This window comes from Lampetra planeri, chromosome 48 (genome assembly GCF_965212315.1).
Source record: "Lampetra planeri chromosome 48, kcLamPlan1.2.h2, whole genome shotgun sequence".
Lineage (NCBI taxonomy): Eukaryota > Metazoa > Chordata > Hyperoartia > Petromyzontiformes > Petromyzontidae > Lampetra > Lampetra planeri.
The window spans coordinates 404,248-424,188 of NC_136154.1; the positions used below are offsets into that span (position 1 = coordinate 404,248).

The window sequence follows — 19,941 nt, forward strand, 5'->3', positions numbered from 1 at the left end:
TAATTTCCTTGGCCCCTAAGAGATTGCGGGCGAATGCCTTCCACGAAGGGGCCCCCCGGCCGGTAAATATCAGTCTTATTTTAGCGTGAGGTAACGCGGGGGTCCGTACCGCTTCCGACACCAATTTGTGGGGGTCGCTAGCCCCCGAGATCCCTCCCTCGATAATGCTAACGGCCGGGCTAGCATCATCAATCGCCCCCCCGCTGCTAGGTTCCTCACCCGTGGCGTGGGAACCATCGCCCGAGGATTCCCCTCCCCCGCGGGTCCGCGTAGCCGGCATGGCTAATTACCGAGTAGTATTCTGCCCCTCCCTACTACGATACCTCCCTGTCCTAATCGCGCGCCTGCAACCCACACGGAGCGAACGTACGCACGCCCACACACACACACGCCGCTCCGCGCACTCCAACTCAACTCGCGTTATGATCGCGCACCTGTATCGCACACGGGGTGGTCGCACGCACACACACGCAGCTCCCCACGCGACACCCACTCTTGCGCCGCTCTGCGCCGCGCTGGTCGCTCACGTTACGATCGCGCACCTGGAGTACGCCGATTACGCACGCCGAGAGCTTACGCAAGTAACGAGCACACGCAAGCGGGGCACACGCCGACACGACGACTCGTCCCCTCCCCCACTCGCGCGTGCACGTCAACCCAAATATCGTACAAGGACGATTCTCCTCTCACACGGCTGCGTAGTCACGCCAACACACAAAAGTGCTCTCCCCGGGCGTTAACGCACACACCTCCGTACCCGCACAATCGTACAGAGACCACGGCCTTTATGCATACATCGACCACACACTCGCGAATGCAGTGCACGCTAATACCACGTTCCAAAAACACCCAACAACACGGTTTTGTTACTACGCTCGAGATTTTATTAGCCCTTGCTAACCAACCGAGCCACCCGTGTGTGTGTGCGGGCCCGCAAGGCGCTTCTAACCCACACTCTGGTGCCGTGTAGCCCTCTTCTATGCTGAGCTCTCTGCTAAACCGCTTTCCCACTCGTCCTTACCCCGAACTAACCCTCTCCTACGGACCCTACTCTCCGCTCTGAGGTGTTGTAAGGCGCGCAACACGATACCGTCTGTAGTCCTTGGTGACCTTGCGGCGCTCAGATCGTCCTGCAGACAATCTAGCGGCTCGCCCGATGACTCCTTCGTCGCTGACCCCGTGTCCAAACTCCAGAAGAAGAGAGTTCCCTACTGCCCCTGCGTTTTCTTTTAAACTATTCACATCAAAGGCTAGGCGCCCCCGTCCCGACCGCCTTGGTCTCTCGACCAATCCTGAGCCTAGGATTTCCCGCTCTTTTGCGATCCCGCCGGCCTTTGAACTTTCGACCAATCAGTCGTCCCGGTTCCTGATCCCAGCTATCTGCCTTGCTGACCCGTGTTTGTGTTTGTATGCGTTTCTAACTGCGGGGCTCTCTGAGCTCGCCGTGGTCGTGCGATCTCAAATCCGCCCACGGCGCCGCAGTGTTACTTGGCCTGGGAAGGGTCCTGTCCAATTCCCTGGCCCTGAGAAACCGTGGGGTAACCCCCCTAGGGGGCCCTCGGGTGAAAACTCAGGGTAGGTGACCCGACCACGAGGCCCTACGTGGGTGCGGGTGCGTGTTTATGTGGGGGGGGTGATGGGGGGCAGTGCGGCGGTGGAAGCCGGGCGGCTCCCTGGCTCGGCCGAGCGGCCCCGTCGCTGTGGCACCACACTTAAAACACATCGAGTGGGTAAAATGTTATAGTTAATTTGGCGAATGTACGTAACTTATCCAATCTACACAAATCCTCACGATTGAACTGCACCAAGCGTCGAGCTCCTTGATCAGGGCCGAGGCAAGGCGAGCAACCATCGCCACGCCGTAAATGGGTTTGACTTACAGAATATGGCACGCATTCAACAGCAACGTAATACACTGTCATGTGTTACCGATGAACTAATGGAAGCGCAGCAGCATCTGGTTCACTTTTTTAACTAAGTGGGTGGCTCTGAAAAGAGCCGTTGAGGTGGAGTGAATCGAGCGTCGTCCGATCGGATTCACTTCTTTGGCGCAGTCTTCTTGGGCTTGGCCGCGGCCTTCTTGGGCTTGGCCACCTTGGGTTTGGCGGCCTTGGCCTTGACGGTCTTGGGCTTAGCGACCTTGGGCTTCGCAGCCTTGGGCTTGGCTGGGCTCTTCGCCGCCTTCTTGGGCTTAACAGCCAACTTCACCTTTTTGGGGCTCTTGGCCGCCTTGGCAGCCGCGGGCTTCTTTGCTTTCTTGGGAGACTTCTTGGGCGCGGTCTTCTTGGCTGCCGCGGGCTTCTTCACCTTCTTGGCTGCCGCGGGCTTTTTAGCTGCGGGCTTTGCCGTTGACGACTTGGGCTTCGCCTTTGCGGCAGCCTTTTCCTTGTTGAGTTTGAAAGAGCCAGACGCGCCGCTGCCCTTCACTTGCGCCACGGCGTCTTTGGCCACGAGCTTCTTGATGGCCAACTTCACGCGGGCATTGTTCTTCTCCACGTCGTATCCTCCGGCAGCAAGCGACTTTTTGAGCGCAGGAAGAGACACGCCGTTCCTCTCCTTGCTGCTGGCCAGAGCCTTGAGGATGAGCTCGGACACGCTGGGGCCGACCTTCTTGGCCTTTGGAGCGGCGCGCTTCTTCTTGGGGCTTTTAGGCGCTGAAGTAGCCGCAGCTGGTGGTTGAGCAGGAGCAGTTTCCGCCATCTCAAGACGTCGCTTTTATCGCCTCGCCTCTTTGAAATCGAAATCAGCGCTCTCACGAATTCGAAACGAGTGTTCTCCAGGCCCGAGGTTATTATAGAAGCGGCGTACTGAATGCGGACGTCGCTGAGATCATCCAGAACTCAGCTCTGGTGAGGGAGTTGCCACCATACTCACTGTGTTTATCACGCCTGCCTTTGGGCTCGATTACTCCCGTAACGTTCATACTTACATGCATCTAGTTGATACATTATCACGAAGATCACTTCTTTAATGTACGTTACTTATGCAATATACGACAATGCTCACGATATAAATTATAATTCAAAACAAGTGAACAACCAACATTTGGGAGACATTGTTCGGTCAGGGCATGCTATGACGATTGTCGGTTTTCAAAAGTGTTACTGATGAACACTATTTAAAACGCACTCGAATTTTTTGCAAGACAAGATGCTTCAACAGACTACTCATATTTAATTCCAACGAAATATTTTCTATTTAAGTTTTGCCTCGCGCGCTCGCGATTCCTCCTCTCGCGCTATGGTGAGGACTGCGCGCCATGTCAACAGTCCCTTGTCACCGAACTTTTAACTGGACGTTTTAATCGAACTTTGAAATGAATAAATATATGGATTTTCAGATGGACAACAAACTGAAGAAATTTACTCAAAATTAACCGACATTAAATAGAAAGTTTAACATTTTACGTGGCAAGAGGTGAGTAGCTCACGCACTGCAGAAGGGTCGCGCGCCTTGAACAAGATCGAGGCACGGTGCACAATCATCACCACTCAAATTCAACTCAAGTGACTCTGCAGTCGAATGTTTAAAGAAAATATATAATCTTACGTTTAATGCACCGACAGAGTTGATATTCTAGGAGCGCAGGATGGTTCATCCGATGGGTTGTTTTTACTGCAATAAGTAACACGTATTTACTGCACTAAGTAACACGAATGAGTAATCATTGGAAAGATGTTATTAACCATGTAAAAAATATTTAACTACACATATTTGTACCATCTTATTTGACAAGTAATATTATACTTTACCGAGTGTTGACATCCCCAGCGTTTACCAGTACTTTTTTGCTTACTATCAGCTAACACCGGCCACAACCCTGAGCTGATGTGCTCATTTGATCCCTTTTCTGACCGCTCAAAAAGAGCGAGTTTTATTCTTTAATAAACACGATTCTTTCTTCCAATAGGCATCCCAATTTATTCTAAACCATGTTCCATGATTGATGCAATGTTGGAATGCTGCTCAAATACCGTTCCTAAATTAGACATAAAGGGTATCTGGAATGAGCAGAGCATTCGTTTAATTGCGAGCAATTTGGGACGAGGGCAACTCGACGACGGTGTCCTTATTAAACAGGACCCTGCGGGGTGGGCTGGTAGGAACGAATAACCAAATAATATAAACATAATGTATTATTACACTTGTTAAGCCAGGAAAGCCCCACTGAGTCAAAAGGTTTTTGTAGGGTCCTGCCAAGTGTTTGCAGTAGGGGGCGATGTTGCTACACCTAATCGGACGATACGAAGGGAGAGATTGAGGCCTAGTTCTAGGCTTTAGGCCTAGCTGTATGCTTTAGGGCGCTGTGAGTTAATTTTTAATTTAAATGATTTAATGATTCATGTAAAAGCTTTAAATTTAAATGTTTCTATTTAAAAACATGAGGGAATGTAACATTGTTAAACATAACTCCCTTTCACACACGCGGGGGTACGACACGAATGGAGAGTTTCAGGCCTAGTTCTAGGCTTTAGGCCTAGCTGTAGGCTTTAGGGCGCTGTGAGTTTTTTTTTAATTTCAAAGTTTTAATTAAAAGCTATCTCAGGGAATTATTAGGGCGCTGTTAGTTGTGTGGGGGTCGCTAGCCCCCGAGATCCCTCCCTCGATAATACTAACGGCCGGACTAACATCATCAATCGCCCCCCCGCTGCTAAGCGAACCGCCGCTAGGCTCCTCACCCAGGGTGTGGGAGCCGTCACCCGAGGATTCCCCTCCACCGCGGGTCCGCGTAGCAGGCATGGATAACCACGCACGCGCACACCCACACACAGCTCTGCACGGCACTCACCCAACCCTGACCACTCACGTTAGGATCGCGCACCTGTGTTACACACGTCGTGAACGTGCGCGCACACACGCATACAGCTCCACACGCGATACCCACTCCTGCGCCGCTCTGCGCCGCGCTGGCCGCCCACGTTACGATCGCGCACCTTGGGCACGCCGATTACGCACGCCGAGAGCTTACGCAAGTAACGAGCGCACGCAAGCGGGGCACACGCCGACACGACGACTCGTCCCCTCCCCCACTCGCGCGTGCACGTCAACACAAATATCGTACAAGGACGATTCTCCTCTCACACGGCTGCGTAGTCACGCCAACACACCAAAAGTGCTCTCCCCGGGCGTTAACGCACACACCTCCGTACCCGCACAATCGTACAGAGACCACGGCCTTTATGCGTACAACGACCACACACTCGCGAATGCAGTGCACGCTAATACCACGTTCCAAAAACACCCAACAACACGGTTTTGTTACTACGCTCGAGATTTTATTAGCCCTTGCTAACCAACCGAGCCACCCGTGTGTGTGTGCGGGACAGCAAGGCGCTTCTAACCCACACTCTGGTGCCGTGTAGCCCTATTCTATGCTGCGCTCTCTGCTAAACCGCTTTCCTACTCGTCCTTACCCCGAACTAACCCTCTCCTACGGATCCTACCCTCCGCTCTGAGGTGTTGTAAGGCGCGCAACACGATACCGTCTGTAGTCCTTGGTGACCTTGCGGCGCTCAGATCGTCCTGCAGACAATCTAGCGGCTCGCCCGATGACTCCTTCGTCGCTGACCCCGTGTCCAAACTCCAGAAGAAGAGAGTTCCCTACTGCCCCTGCGTTTTCTTTTAAACTATTCACATCAAAGGCTAGGCGCCCCCGTCCCGACCGCCTTGGTCTCTCGACCAATCCTGAGCCTAGGATTTCCCGCTCTTTTGCGATCCCGCCGGCCTTTGAACTTTCGACCAATCAGTCGTCCCGGGTCCTGATCCCAGCTATCTGCCTTGCTGACCCGTGTTTGTGTTTGTATGCGTTTCTAACTGCGGGGCTCTCTGAGCTCGCCGTGGTCGTGCGATCTCAAATCCGCCCACGGCGCCGCAGTGTTACTTGGCCTGGGAAGGGTCCTGTCCAATTCCCTGGCCCTGAAAAACCGTGGGGTAACCCCCCTAGGGGGCCCTCGGGTGAAAACTCAGGGTAGGTGACCCGACCACGAGGCCCTACGTGGGTGCGGGTGCGTGTTTATGTGGGGGGGGTGATGGGGGGCAGTGCGGCGGTGGAAGCCGGGCGGCTCCCTGGCTCGGCCGAGCGGCCCCGTCGCTGTGGCACCACATAGCCCCCCGGGGTGCCAGTCCCCGTCCCGGGTTGACTGGAGCACCTCGCCTGGGTTGCCCCCACGAGGTATCGCCGCGGGGTCCGCGGGATTCGCCCGGCCCTTGTGGCTGGCCTCCGGGGTGGCGGCTCCGTCTCCTGGGGCTCCGGCGGTGGTCTCCTCCTCCATTCCAACGGCTCCCCTCGGTCTCCGGCACCTGCGGGCTGGGGGACAAACTCAGAGGCGGTGGGGTTTAAGGGTCGCCGTCCTCGTCGCCCCCGGCCCCGCCCGGGGCCCCTCGGAGCCCGGGGCTCCGTGGGGCCCATATACTGCGCGAGGCCCCCGGGCACGGGGGGTGGGGGGACCCCGGGGTTTCGGGGTACTTGGACGGCGGGGCTCCCCCCCTCGGGGGCTGCTCGCCACGGCTTCAGTCGGCGGATGTTGACCACCATCTCCCGGCCCCTCTCTCCTCCCTGAATCAGCACCGTCCATGGTGAGATCTGCCGTCTCACAATCCAGGGTCCTCGCCAGTAGGTGGTCAGCTTCCCCACCTGTCCGGCACCGACGCGGGGAGTGTACAGCCACACCTCGGAGCCCGCAGTGTAGAAGGGGGGCTCCATACGGGGTCGGGCGCCCTGCTCTTGCCGCTGGTGCGCGGCCTCTCCGTGCGGGTAGGCTCGGCCCCTGGCCTCTCGCAGGGTCTCCAGCAAGTGCTCCATGGGGTGGCTCCCTTCCTCCCGTTGCGGCGGAGGGACACCGAACAGCAGATCTGCGGGCAGGCGAGACTCGCGACCAAACATCATTAGGAACGGGGTCTGTCCTGTAGATGTGTGAACGGCGGTGGTGTAGGCGAACAGGGCATAGGGGAGGTGTTCGTCCCAGTCCTGTTGATTCGCGGCCGCCATGCGTTTAAGCTTCCCGGCCAGAGTCTGGTTCATCCTCTCTACCATCCCGTTCGCCTGGGGGTGATATGCCGTGGTTCGGTCCTTCTGGATCCCGAACTCTCGGCACAGCGCCTGGAATAGTTCGGCCTAGAATTCACTACCCTGGTCGGTAATGACTCGTTCGGGGATCCCGCACTTAAGTACGTAGTTTTCCACGAAGGCCCGGGCCACTACGAGGGCTGTTTTATCCGGGATAGCCACCGCCACGGGGTAGCGGGTGAAGTACTCCACCGCTACAAGAATATATCGGTTGCCCCGGTGGGATCGTGGAAAGGGCCCCTGCAGGTCGATTCCGACCAACTGATTCGTCCGACTGACTCGGAACGGCCTCAGGGGTACCTGGTACCTCGCCGGCTTTTGCCCACACTGCTGACAGGCCCGGCAGCCCTGCACCCAGGCGGCCACATCTTGCGCTAATTTAGGCCAGAGATACTGGCCACGCAGAGTCTCCCGGGTGCGCCGTTCCCCATCATGGCCCCCGAGCGGGTGGTCGTGTACCAGTCGTAGTAGTTGGGGCCGCACATGGGCGGGAACGCAGATGCACCCCGGCTGCCCAGCGTCGGCCAGTTCCCTCACCACCCCGTTTTCTACACACAACCGGGCATACAAACCGCTCCAGGGCCCTGGTAGTGCATCCTTCCTCCCTCGCAGTGCCGCCTCCACCGCCGCCAGATCCGGATCCCGCTGCTGGGTTTGTCGCAGCTGCTCGTCGTCCAAGCCCGGGAAGGCGCAGCCGACATCCTCTTGGATCCGCCCGGTTGGGGTGGGATGATCCGTCTGTCCCCGGGCTCCTTCTGCAGGGGTTCCTGCGGCGCACACTGCACTCTCTCTCGGGGGGGGGAGTTTAGTTTCCGCGCGCTCCTTGGGTTCTGCTGCCTGGCGGCAGCGTCCCCCCGTGAAGCACGGGCAGGCGTCTCCCTCCCTCGTCTCAGCGCGCACCGCGGGCCGTCTTGACAAGGCGTCCGCGTTCGCGTGTGTTCGCCCCGCTCGGTACTCGATCTGCAGGTTGTACTCCTGCAGCTGCGCCAGCCATCGAGCCATCTGCCCCCGCGGTTCCTTGAATGTAAGGAGGAACTGCAGTGCATAATGATCGGTGCGCACACGACATTTCCTGCCGTACAAGTACGGTCGGAACTGTTTACACGCGAAAATTACAGCATACAGTTCCTGACGGGTTACACAATAGTTCAGTTCGGCCCCGCTCAGGGTCCGACTGGCGTATGCGATGACCCGCTCCGTCCCACCCTGCACTTGCGACAGCACCGCGCCCAGCCCACTGCTGCAGGCGTCAGTGTCCAAAATAAAATCGGTGGTGAAATCTGGGAAAGCCAAGGTGGGGGTGTGGGTGAGGTGGTCTTTGAGTGTGGTGAAAGCCGTCTGGCAGGCCTCCGACCACTGATAGGGGTTCTTAGGGGAGGTGAGTTGGGTGAGGGGGCGTGCAATCTCACTGAATCCCTTTACAAATCGACGGTAATAAGTGGCGAGTCCCAAGAATGACCTGATCTCCGTCAGGTTCCTCGGCCGCGGCCAATCCACTACGGCACGCACCTTCTCGGGATCGGTAGTCACCCCTGCCTCGCTGACTCGGTGTCCGAGGTACCCCACCTCGCGTTGCGCAATGTAACACTTACGTGGCTTGAGCTTGAGATGGGCTGCTCGCAGTCGCTGGAATACTTCCCGCAGCCTGGACCAGTGTTCGGACAGCGACCTACTGAACACTATTACGTCGTCCAGGTAAATCAGGCACTGTTCCCACTGCAAGCCCCGCATCACCAACTCCATCAACCGCTGGAACGTCGCGGGCGCGTTAGTGAGTCCGAACGGCAACACTCGAAACTCAAACAGGCCCATCGGGGTGGTGAATGCTGTTTTTGGCCGATCCTCCTCCGTCATCTCCACCTGCCAGTAACCGGACGCCAGATCGAGGGTGGAAAAATACCGCGCTCCTGCGAGACTGTCGAAGGTGTCGTCGATGCGTGGGATGGGAAAAGCGTCGCCGAGGGTGACTGCGTTCAATTTTCGGTAATCAACGCAGAACCGAGTCGATCCGTCCTTTTTCGTTACCAGTACCACCGGGGCAGACCAAGGGCTCGCGGAGGGCTGGATTATGTTATCGCGTAGCATATCCGTGACTGCCTCTTTGATCTGGGTCCGTTCAGGCGCGCCCACTCGGTATGCGGGGAGTTTGATGGGTCGGGCTGCACCTGTGTCAATTTGGTGCTTGACCAGGTCGGTCCGGCCCACGTCCGAATCGTGCTCACTGAACACGTCGGCGTACTCCCGCAATAACCCGCGCAGCTGATCGGCCTCCCCCTTAGGTAAGGCTGCCCAAGGCACATGTAACGCATCCTGCAGGGGAACAATCTCGGCTCGGGGGGTCGGGCCGACCCGCCAGGCCAGATCCTGGCTGTCCTCGGGGCGGCCAGGGTCCTCCGCCCAGAGTGCGAACACCGAGTCGTTCGAGTGGCGAGCGTGCAGGGGGTGTACGGTGGCTACCGGGGTGCGTCGTCGTATCATTGCCGGGGTACTGTGTGGGTTAAACACACGTATAAACAGCCGGCCCCCATCTGCGTTTACCAGTGTGGCTGACCCTACCACCCCGTATCGCGATGCCAACTCCGGGTGAGGAGTCAGCATTACCTCGCCCGATGGTCGGTGGGTTGGGTCGGTGGAGAGGGTTGCCACTGGCACCAGCATCTCGGCGAGAGGCCCGATGGTGACGGCCGACACCAGCGTAGCGGCCACGGGTGTGAAGCGTGGGCGATTCGGCTCCTGTCCTAGGAACGGAATCCGCTCCCCGCTGCCCTCCACCGTAGCGCATCGTTGCCGGGGCTGTACGTTAAGTCCCAACTTTTCCAGGAGGTCCGTTCCTGCAATGCACTCGTGGCACAACACACTCGAAACGTAGAATTCCTGTGTGCACACCTGGTTTCCTATGCGGACCTCTAGGGTGGCTCTCCCCAGCAGCCCCATTCCGGCTCCGCTCGCCGTGTGCAGCGCGCGGTCCGGTGCCTGCAGGTGACGCACGTCGACCCCGATCGCGCTGCAGTGCGCTGCGCTCACGAGCGAGGCCACCGCCCCCGTGTCCAGCAGAATTCGGGTACGCACTCCGTGTACCTCCCCTTCCACCAGCGACGTGGCCCCCGTGATCCCCGCCACCAGCTCCCGTAGCCAGTCGCCAGGAGTCACCGTTTCCGTGGGCGTTGTTGTTGGAACCTGTGTGGAGATCACTCGCTCGCCATTATTACCATTACCGTCTATTTGTATCGGGACCGCGTCGATTGCACCCCTAGTTGGTCCGCTCACTAGGAGGCGTTGGAGTTTAACCCCCGCGCCTGCCTAGCTCGGGTGATTTCAGGACAGTCTCTCACTAGATGCCCTCGGCGATCGCACATATAACATGCCCGGGGAGGGGGGGCGGCTCCGTAGTGGGCCCCCCGCCCACTCCCTCCCCCCCCATTACGCCGCTGTCCACCCTCCGCCTCTAGTCGGGCTACCCTCCCAGATAACCCTCCCACCGTGGCGCGTAGGTCCCCCATTTCAGATCGGATGGTCTCAACGGAGGATTGCAATTGGGTCATATTTTTGTTCGTTTCCTCGCGTACCTGGGTTACCTGGCCGGAGACATCCTTTATACCCGTTTGTATACCGGCAACCCATCCCGGGGTTGTCTCGCGGGACACTGGAGGTTCTCTTTCCCGGCCCCTTACCGTCCTCGCGAGCTCCTGTTCCTCCTCCTCGTCTTCCGAGAGCAGGCTCGCAATGGCGCGCTCTCGTCCCAGCCCCCGGAGCTGCGCGCGTTCGCTGTGAATTCTTTCACACTTACGTGCGCGCTCGACAAGGGTGTTAAAGGGAAGACGTGGGCAGCTCATGTCTGGCTGCCACCACGCCGTGCGAGACAGGTACCGCTGGATTTTCTCGGCAGCCAGTTCCTCAATAACCTCAGTTGCGTACCCCGGGCGTGCGATCTTTGTTAACTCGCGCACATCCTCGGCGTAATCACGGAGATCTTCGCCAGGTTGGCGACGGCGCGCCTCTAAGGCCGATTTTGCTTCCTCCTCGTCACGCGTGCCAAAACGCTGATCGAGTCGGCGCATCAGCTCCTCTAGCTGTGTCTGTGCGCTCGCGGGTAACGCTTCTACAAAATCGGCTGCCCGCCCATCAAGATTCATATTAAGTTGACGTACTGCCTGCGCGTCCGTCCATCCATTAATTTCCTTGGCCCCTAAGAGATTGCGGGCGAATGCCTTCCACGAAGGGGCCCCCCGGCCGGTAAATATCAGTCTTATTTTAGCGTGAGGTAACGCGGGGGTCCGTACCGCTTCCGACACCAATTTGTGGGGGTCGCTAGCCCCCGAGATCCCTCCCTCGATAATACTAACGGCCGGACTAACATCATCAATCGCCCCCCCGCTGCTAAGCAAACCGCCGCTAGGCTCCTCACCCAGGGTGTGGGAGCCGTCACCCGAGGATTCCCCTCCACCGCGGGTCCGCGTAGCAGGCATGGATAACCACGCACGCGCACACCCACACACAGCTCTGCACGGCACTCACCCAACCCTGACCACTCACGTTAGGATCGCGCACCTGTGTTACACACGTCGTGAACGTGCGCGCACACACGCATACAGCTCCACACGCGATACCCACTCCTGCGCCGCTCTGCGCCGCGCTGGCCGCCCACGTTACGATCGCGCACCTTGGGCACGCCGATTACGCACGCCGAGAGCTTACGCAAGTAACGAGCGCACGCAAGCGGGGCACACGCCGACACGACGACTCGTCCCCTCCCCCACTCGCGCGTGCACGTCAACACAAATATCGTACAAGGACGATTCTCCTCTCACACGGCTGCGTAGTCACGCCAACACACCAAAAGTGCTCTCCCCGGGCGTTAACGCACACACCTCCGTACCCGCACAATCGTACAGAGACCACGGCCTTTATGCGTACAACGACCACACACTCGCGAATGCAGTGCACGCTAATACCACGTTCCAAAAACACCCAACAACACGGTTTTGTTACTACGCTCGAGATTTTATTAGCCCTTGCTAACCAACCGAGCCACCCGTGTGTGTGTGCGGGACAGCAAGGCGCTTCTAACCCACACTCTGGTGCCGTGTAGCCCTATTCTATGCTGCGCTCTCTGCTAAACCGCTTTCCTACTCGTCCTTACCCCGAACTAACCCTCTCCTACGGATCCTACCCTCCGCTCTGAGGTGTTGTAAGGCGCGCAACACGATACCGTCTGTAGTCCTTGGTGACCTTGCGGCGCTCAGATCGTCCTGCAGACAATCTAGCGGCTCGCCCGATGACTCCTTCGTCGCTGACCCCGTGTCCAAACTCCAGAAGAAGAGACCTCCCTACTGCCCCTGCGTTTTCTTTTAAACTATTCACATCAAAGGCTAGGCGCCCCCGTCCCGACCGCCTTGGTCTCTCGACCAATCCTGAGCCTAGGATTTCCCGCTCTTTTGCGATCCCGCCGGCCTTTGAACTTTCGACCAATCAGTCGTCCCGGGTCCTGATCCCAGCTATCTGCCTTGCTGACCCGTGTTTGTGTTTGTATGCGTTTCTAACTGCGGGGCTCTCTGAGCTCGCCGTGGTCGTGCGATCTCAAATCCGCCCACGGCGCCGCAGTGTTACTTGGCCTGGGAAGGGTCCTGTCCAATTCCCTGGCCCTGAGAAACCGTGGGGTAACCCCCCTAGGGGGCCCTCGGGTGAAAACTCAGGGTAGGTGACCCGACCACGAGGCCCTACGTGGGTGCGGGTGCGTGTTTATGTGGGGGGGGTGATGGGGGGCAGTGCGGCGGTGGAAGCCGGGCGGCTCCCTGGCTCGGCCGAGCGGCCCCGTCGCTGTGGCACCACAGTTGTTTTATTTAATTTCAAAGTTTTAATTAAAAGCTATCTCAGGGAATTATTAGGGAATGTTACACGTGTTTAGCCAGGAAAGCCTCATTAATTTAAATGTTTTAATTAAAAGCTGAGGGAATTATAAGGGAATGTTACACTTGTTTAGCCAGGATAGCGTCACTGAGTCAAGGTTTTCGTAGGGTCATGCCAAATGTTTGCAGTAGGGGGCGATGTTGACGGACACATTAATCTATTGGTGGTCTGGTCCACTTCGTTCCTACCAGTATAACAAAACTCCTGTGTACGACTGTCCGAGCTCTTTGCAAGTAAGTGGGTGGCTCTGAAAAGAGCCGTTGTTGTGGTGGTAGAGGCGGCGGCGCGTTCACTTCTTTGCCTGAGAGGTCTTCTTGGGCAGCAGCACGGCCTGGATGTTGGGCAGCACACCGCCCTGGGCGATAGTCACGCCGCCCATGAGCTTGTTGAGCTCCTCGTCGTTTCGCACGGCGAGCTGCAGGTGTCGGGGGATGATCCTCGTCTTCTTGTTGTCGCGGGCGGCATTGCCAGCCAGCTCGAGGATCTCGGCAGAAAGGTACTCGAGCACGGCGGCCAGGTAGACGGGTGCTCCAGCGCCGACCCGCTGGGCGTAATTGCCCTTGCGGAGCAGCCTGTGAACGCGACCCACGGGGAACTGCAGGCCGGCGCGGGAAGAGCGGGACTTTGCCTTGGCGCGAGACTTGCCACCGGTCTTGCCGCGTCCAGACATTGTTAAGCGACCTAGGATGCAAAAAGCACTGGAGACAAAGTACGAACGATTTGTGACGTTAACACGCACCACCGGAGCGGCTTTTATAGCGGAGACGAGGATCGTAGAGCGCGCCGCTGCTGATTGGCTCCTCTCGGTCGAGTCCCGCCCTCTCCTTGAGCCACCAATGAAAAGCCGGGACGCGAGGATTCGATGTTGACTTTAATTATTTGTATCCATATATATTTTAATGCGGGCACGCATCTTATGAATGAAACAATGCGATACACGTACTTAATAGGTTCAAGTTTTAAGCATGATAGAGTTAATTAATGGGCACGTGCTGGCAAGTCTAACTTATAAGCGGATTCCGCAAATATCAATGTATTATTGATTATAATAATCATTTTGAGGGACCGCATTGGTTATAAGAAATCATTGTGATAGCCTTGAGCTCGTGATTGATCGCCCACGTGCCTATACGGTGTATATATATTTTCCTTTAACCGCCTGTTCGGGCAATGCCTAAAAATATATGTGCGTGAATAATTCAATCTCTTAGTTTGCAAAATGTGAACTTCTTATCAGCTCGGGCTTGAAACAACATAAACCAATATCTTTGGGTTTAATAGTTAATATATTTCACCAAAATAACCCTTTTGTTAAACATTATGTAAGCATGGTTTCACAACGCTTATATACGACACCAACGTGTGATGTTGAAAAATATGAGCGGCGGGGTATAGAAAATGAACTTCATTGTCGCTTACGCCTGACGACTCGTGAGAGCCGTGACCAGCAAACGAAGGTTTCCGGCACCCGAACTTTGAAGAACACACATGGAAGCGTTTTCATGAGTAAGTGGTGGCTCTGAAAAGAGCCTTTGTGTTGTGCTTTGAGGGCCGAGCTGGGCGTTCAAGCGCGCTCGCCACGAATGCGGCGGGCGAGCTGAATGTCCTTGGGCATGATGGTGACGCGCTTGGCGTGGATGGCGCACAGGTTGGTGTCCTCGAAGAGCGCGACAAGGTACGCTTCGCTGGCCTCCTGCAGAGCCATGACAGCGGAGCTCTGGAAGCGCAGGTCGGTCTTGAAGTCCTGCGCGATCTCCCTGACGAGGCGCTGGAAGGGCAGTTTGCGGATGAGCAGCTCGGTGGACTTCTGGTAGCGGCGGATCTCGCGCAGAGCGACGGTGCCGGGCCTGTAGCGGTGAGGCTTCTTGACGCCGCCCGTGGCCGGAGCGCTCTTTCGGGCCGCCTTGGTGGCGAGTTGCTTGCGGGGGGCCTTGCCGCCCGTGGACTTGCGAGCCGTCTGCTTGGTGCGAGCCATGGCTTGGTGAGGGCAAAGATTCTCACAGGCGGGGAGAAGGCGGCTTATGTAGCCCAGAGCGCGCGCTCACTGGTCAGCGGAGTCGTGACGTGCGAAGAAGGGGAGCGTGCTGATTGGTTGGCAGCGTGCAATGATCTCGAGTCGTCAACTCTTCTTAATCAACAAAATGTTCACAGTTTGGATCATTTCAGAATGCCGCATCACGATGCAGTAGTACCCTTTGAGCGCCGTCGATGTCTTTAACGGATGTTATTTTCTCAAGCAAACACCTTTCCGAAAACAACTTTACAGTGCTCTGCATGATCTAAATAAAGTGTTAAGAAACTGCACTTCATTGGAAACAGTAATACGTAAAAATGTCGGAAAGAGGTGATCACAGGAATAGATATATATTCTCTTGGCATTGAGATGATGATCAATTATACTGCACGAGTCATCCATGCTAGGCGCTTACTTTTACATATATGTACACGTGCAAAATGTTAGTTCCTGCCCGAAAATACAACCACGAATTAAATATATTGCATTGCAAGGTTTTGGCGCCAAACATCCAATGTAATATCTGAATGGGCTGCAGATGAAATCAATGGACAAACAAGTCCAAGAAATGCCTGCTGGTAAATATGATGTGCCATGAATATTGTTATCGCTTTTATTCACGTGGAAACATGTTAAAATGCGTTCGATCTCTCCACTTCACTCAATGAGCGAACAATGTCCCCGCGTGAACCGGGGCTTTGTTGGAAGTTTCGTTTTGTACTCCTGCTAGGACTGGTACAAGCAGGTTCGGAGAGGTGGGTGGCTCTGAAAAGAGCCTTTGTAATTAATGGTGGAGTCGAGGCTTCACTTGGAGCTTGTGTACTTGGTGACGGCCTTGGTGCCCTCCGACACGGCGTGCTTGGCCAGCTCGCCGGGGAGCAGCAGTCGCACTGCGGTCTGGATCTCCCGAGAAGTGATGGTGGAGCGCTTGTTGTAGTGCGCCAGGCGGGACGCCTCGGAAGCGATGCGCTCGAAGATGTCGTTGACGAACGAGTTCATGATGCTCATTGCCTTGGACGAGATGCCGGTATCGGGGTGCACCTGCTTCATCACCTTGTAGATGTAAATGGCGTAGCTCTCCTTCCTGCGGTGGCGTCGCTTCTTGCCATCCTTGCGCGTTGCCTTGGTCACAGCCTTCTTGGAGCCCTTCTTGGGAGCAGGAACCTTGGCCGGCCCAGCGCTCTTTGATGCGGGAGGATCGGGCATGTCGACGCGTTGTAGGCAGCTTCAGGTCAGAACAGACGGGAAGCGAATGTGGATGTCGGTCGGGCGATGAGCTCCTTTTATAGGAGGCGAGATGCAAATCAGAGGATCGTAGTGCGCGGCGCTGCTGAGTGGCTCTTTTAGTACCATCCCTCTCCATCAGCCTCCAATGAGAAACGCGGACGCGATGCTCACTTTAATATCGTTTTTACTGCAAAAAGGACTTGTGAATATAACACAATGTAATGTCCAAACATGTATATTAGTGAATTGCAGCCATGGCCATTGCCTTTGTTTTAATAAGGATGACTGGAAAACCCAATACAGTATATTGTGTTTTGAGCGTGGGTTTTTTTGTTTCTTACGAGGGATTGTTTCACCACTCGTCTAATACGGCGCACGGGCGTTTTAAGAACGCAATTTGGAAAAATACAAGCGCTCGGTGGAGAAAAATAACTTCGCTGTTGTGCTGTACAGGTGGAGATTAGCATTCCGGCACGCTACGTCAATTAGGACGAGTGTGCTGTAAGATTGTGGCGCCAAATGCTCCACGTAATATCGGAATCGGCTGCAGCTGGAAATAATTAACGCAAAAATACCAGAAATGGGTACTGTATTAACGCGTTCAAGAATTACGCCTTGTTAAATGTGACGTGTCGTGAATATCATGATTTCTTTCATTCATGTGGAAGCAGATGAAGATTCGCCAACTCAACAAGCAAACGTCCACCACGCTCACGAGGAATTGGCGCGCAACAACCCAGGACATGTGCTCCATTTAGAAAGTGTTTGGCAACACTGGCGCAAGCAGTTTCGAAGAGGTGGGTGGCTCTGAAAAGAGCCTTTGGGTTGGCTTAGTGTGCGAGAGATGGGCGCTCAGCCTCCGAAGCCGTAGAGAGTGCGGCCCTGGCGCTTGAGGGCGTAGACCACGTCCATGGCGGTGACGGTCTTGCGCTTGGCGTGCTCCGTGTAGGTGACGGCGTCGCGGATGACGTTCTCAAGGAAGACCTTCAGGACGCCGCGGGTCTCCTCGTAGATGAGGCCCGAGATGCGCTTCACACCGCCGCGGCGAGCGAGGCGGCGGATGGCGGGCTTGGTGATGCCCTGGATGTTGTCGCGCAGCACCTTGCGATGGCGTTTTGCGCCTCCCTTGCCGAGCCCCTTACCGCCTTTACCGCGTCCAGACATTCCGACTACTTCTGACAAAGCTCGCGAGAGACTGCGCGCTCAGCTTGCAGCAGCAGCCGCCTTTATACCCGAAGCGTGGTGACGTCACCGACCACCCCTGCCCTCCGCGATGGCTCCGCCTTAAACCTTAGACCTTTAACCTCTGTGACGAAGAAAACCCTCCACTGTCGTCAATAACACTTCCTTGACATGTATAATATGCGACGTTTTGGGCAATGACCCTTCTTCGAAGCACTCTGTAATGATATTGGCACACCCGCAGCGAACGCGAGAGGAACGCGATCTGTTGCAAGATTGCACATGGAGTGAATAATCGGTGTAAGGTCTTGTTTTCAAGTGAACAAGATGAACTAACTTTATAATCGTGTGAAGCTAAACGGCTTCCAACACAATAGTTGAGTGAACGTCACCAACTAGTTCTCCCAAAGTAAGAAAGACATTGCAAACAATGCGATATTTACGTATAGAAATTAATTTTAATAGAGAAGTTTAGATGGAGCACCGCAATGTTTACAAAACAAAGTGAAAAGGCGAGAACGAGCGAATGAAGGCAAATTGAGTAAAGCTGTCTGGAATCAATACCTTTTTAGACTAAATTCCATATTTGGCACCAGTAACATGATGACGGAATGAAGAGGTGCAACACATAATTCGGACGTCGCTGAGATTACTCTGCACTCCGTTCGAGTGAGGGAGCTGCCACCCGCCTCGCCTGTGTTTGTGATCCCTGCTTTCGGGCTCGATTACTCCCATCACATCAATGCTTAAAACACATCGAGTGGGTAAAATGTTATAGTTAATTTGGCGAATGTACGTAACTTATCCAATCTACACAAATCCTCACGATTGAACTGCACCAAGCGTCGAGCTCCTTGATCAGGGCCGAGGCAAGGCGAGCAACCATCGCCACGCCGTAAATGGGTTTGACTTACAGAATATGGCACGCATTCAACAGCAACGTAATACACTGTCATGTGTTACCGATGAACTAATGGAAGCGCAGCAGCATCTGGTTCACTTTTTTAACTAAGTGGGTGGCTCTGAAAAGAGCCGTTGAGGTGGAGTGAATCGAGCGTCGTCCGATCGGATTCACTTCTTTGGCGCAGTCTTCTTGGGCTTGGCCGCGGCCTTCTTGGGCTTGGCCACCTTGGGTTTGGCGGCCTTGGCCTTGACGGTCTTGGGCTTAGCGACCTTGGGCTTCGCAGCCTTGGGCTTGGCTGGGCTCTTCGCCGCCTTCTTGGGCTTAACAGCCAACTTCACCTTTTTGGGGCTCTTGGCCGCCTTGGCAGCCGCGGGCTTCTTTGCTTTCTTGGGAGACTTCTTGGGCGCGGTCTTCTTGGCTGCCGCGGGCTTCTTCACCTTCTTGGCTGCCGCGGGCTTTTTAGCTGCGGGCTTTGCCGTTGACGACTTGGGCTTCGCCTTTGCGGCAGCCTTTTCCTTGTTGAGTTTGAAAGAGCCAGACGCGCCGCTGCCCTTCACTTGCGCCACGGCGTCTTTGGCCACGAGCTTCTTGATGGCCAACTTCACGCGGGCATTGTTCTTCTCCACGTCGTATCCTCCGGCAGCAAGCGACTTTTTGAGCGCAGGAAGAGACACGCCGTTCCTCTCCTTGCTGCTGGCCAGAGCCTTGAGGATGAGCTCGGACACGCTGGGGCCGACCTTCTTGGCCTTTGGAGCGGCGCGCTTCTTCTTGGGGCTTTTAGGCGCTGAAGTAGCCGCAGCTGGTGGTTGAGCAGGAGCAGTTTCCGCCATCTCAAGACGTCGCTTTTATCGCCTCGCCTCTTTGAAATCGAAATCAGCGCTCTCACGAATTCGAAACGAGTGTTCTCCAGGCCCGAGGTTATTATAGAAGCGGCGTACTGAATGCGGACGTCGCTGAGATCATCCAGAACTCAGCTCTGGTGAGGGAGTTGCCACCATACTCACTGTGTTTATCACGCCTGCCTTTGGGCTCGATTACTCCCGTAACGTTCATACTTACATGCATCTAGTTGATACATTATCACGAAGATCACTTCTTTAATGTACGTTACTTATGCAATATACGACAATGCTCACGATATAAATTATAATTCAAAACAAGTGAACAACCAACATTTGGGAGACATTGTTCGGTCAGGGCATGCTATGACGATTGTCGGTTTTCAAAAGTGTTACTGATGAACACTATTTAAAACGCACTCGAATTTTTTGCAAGACAAGATGCTTCAACAGACTACTCATATTTAATTCCAACGAAATATTTTCTATTTAAGTTTTGCCTCGCGCGCTCGCGATTCCTCCTCTCGCGCTATGGTGAGGACTGCGCGCCATGTCAACAGTCCCTTGTCACCGAACTTTTAACTGGACGTTTTAATCGAACTTTGAAATGAATAAATATATGGATTTTCAGATGGACAACAAACTGAAGAAATTTACTCAAAATTAACCGACATTAAATAGAAAGTTTAACATTTTACGTGGCAAGAGGTGAGTAGCTCACGCACTGCAGAAGGGTCGCGCGCCTTGAACAAGATCGAGGCACGGTGCACAATCATCACCACTCAAATTCAACTCAAGTGAC

The 19,941-nt window shown here is 55.3% G+C and overlaps 6 protein-coding genes across 6 annotated transcripts; all 6 read right to left on the reverse strand.

The window, feature by feature from the left end:
- Positions 1-2,035: 2,035 nt before the first annotated feature.
- Positions 2,036-2,763, reverse strand: LOC144733792 (histone H1.2-like). The gene has a single exon (XM_078615809.1). It carries the CDS (start codon positions 2,698-2,700, stop codon positions 2,038-2,040), a length of 663 nt encoding a protein of 220 aa, XP_078471935.1. The 5' UTR covers positions 2,701-2,763; the 3' UTR covers positions 2,036-2,037.
- Positions 2,764-13,219: 10,456 nt separating this feature from the next.
- On the reverse strand, positions 13,220-13,694 carry LOC144733903 (histone H2A-like). Its single transcript, XM_078615909.1, has one exon. It carries the CDS (start codon positions 13,641-13,643, stop codon positions 13,263-13,265), a length of 381 nt encoding a protein of 126 aa, XP_078472035.1. The 5' UTR covers positions 13,644-13,694; the 3' UTR covers positions 13,220-13,262.
- An 843-nt stretch (positions 13,695-14,537) lies between these two features.
- Positions 14,538-14,948, reverse strand: LOC144733648 (histone H3). Its single transcript, XM_078615675.1, has one exon. It carries the CDS (start codon positions 14,946-14,948, stop codon positions 14,538-14,540), a length of 411 nt encoding a protein of 136 aa, XP_078471801.1.
- An 800-nt stretch (positions 14,949-15,748) lies between these two features.
- Positions 15,749-16,230, reverse strand: LOC144733844 (histone H2B type 3-B). Its single transcript, XM_078615847.1, has one exon. It carries the CDS (start codon positions 16,191-16,193, stop codon positions 15,792-15,794), a length of 402 nt encoding a protein of 133 aa, XP_078471973.1. The 5' UTR covers positions 16,194-16,230; the 3' UTR covers positions 15,749-15,791.
- Positions 16,231-17,066: 836 nt separating this feature from the next.
- LOC144733649 (histone H4) lies at positions 17,067-17,378 on the reverse strand. The gene has a single exon (XM_078615676.1). It carries the CDS (start codon positions 17,376-17,378, stop codon positions 17,067-17,069), a length of 312 nt encoding a protein of 103 aa, XP_078471802.1.
- A 456-nt stretch (positions 17,379-17,834) lies between these two features.
- On the reverse strand, positions 17,835-19,193 carry LOC144733793 (histone H1.2-like). Its single transcript, XM_078615810.1, has one exon. It carries the CDS (start codon positions 19,128-19,130, stop codon positions 18,468-18,470), a length of 663 nt encoding a protein of 220 aa, XP_078471936.1. The 5' UTR covers positions 19,131-19,193; the 3' UTR covers positions 17,835-18,467.
- Between the last annotated feature and the right edge of the window lie 748 nt (positions 19,194-19,941).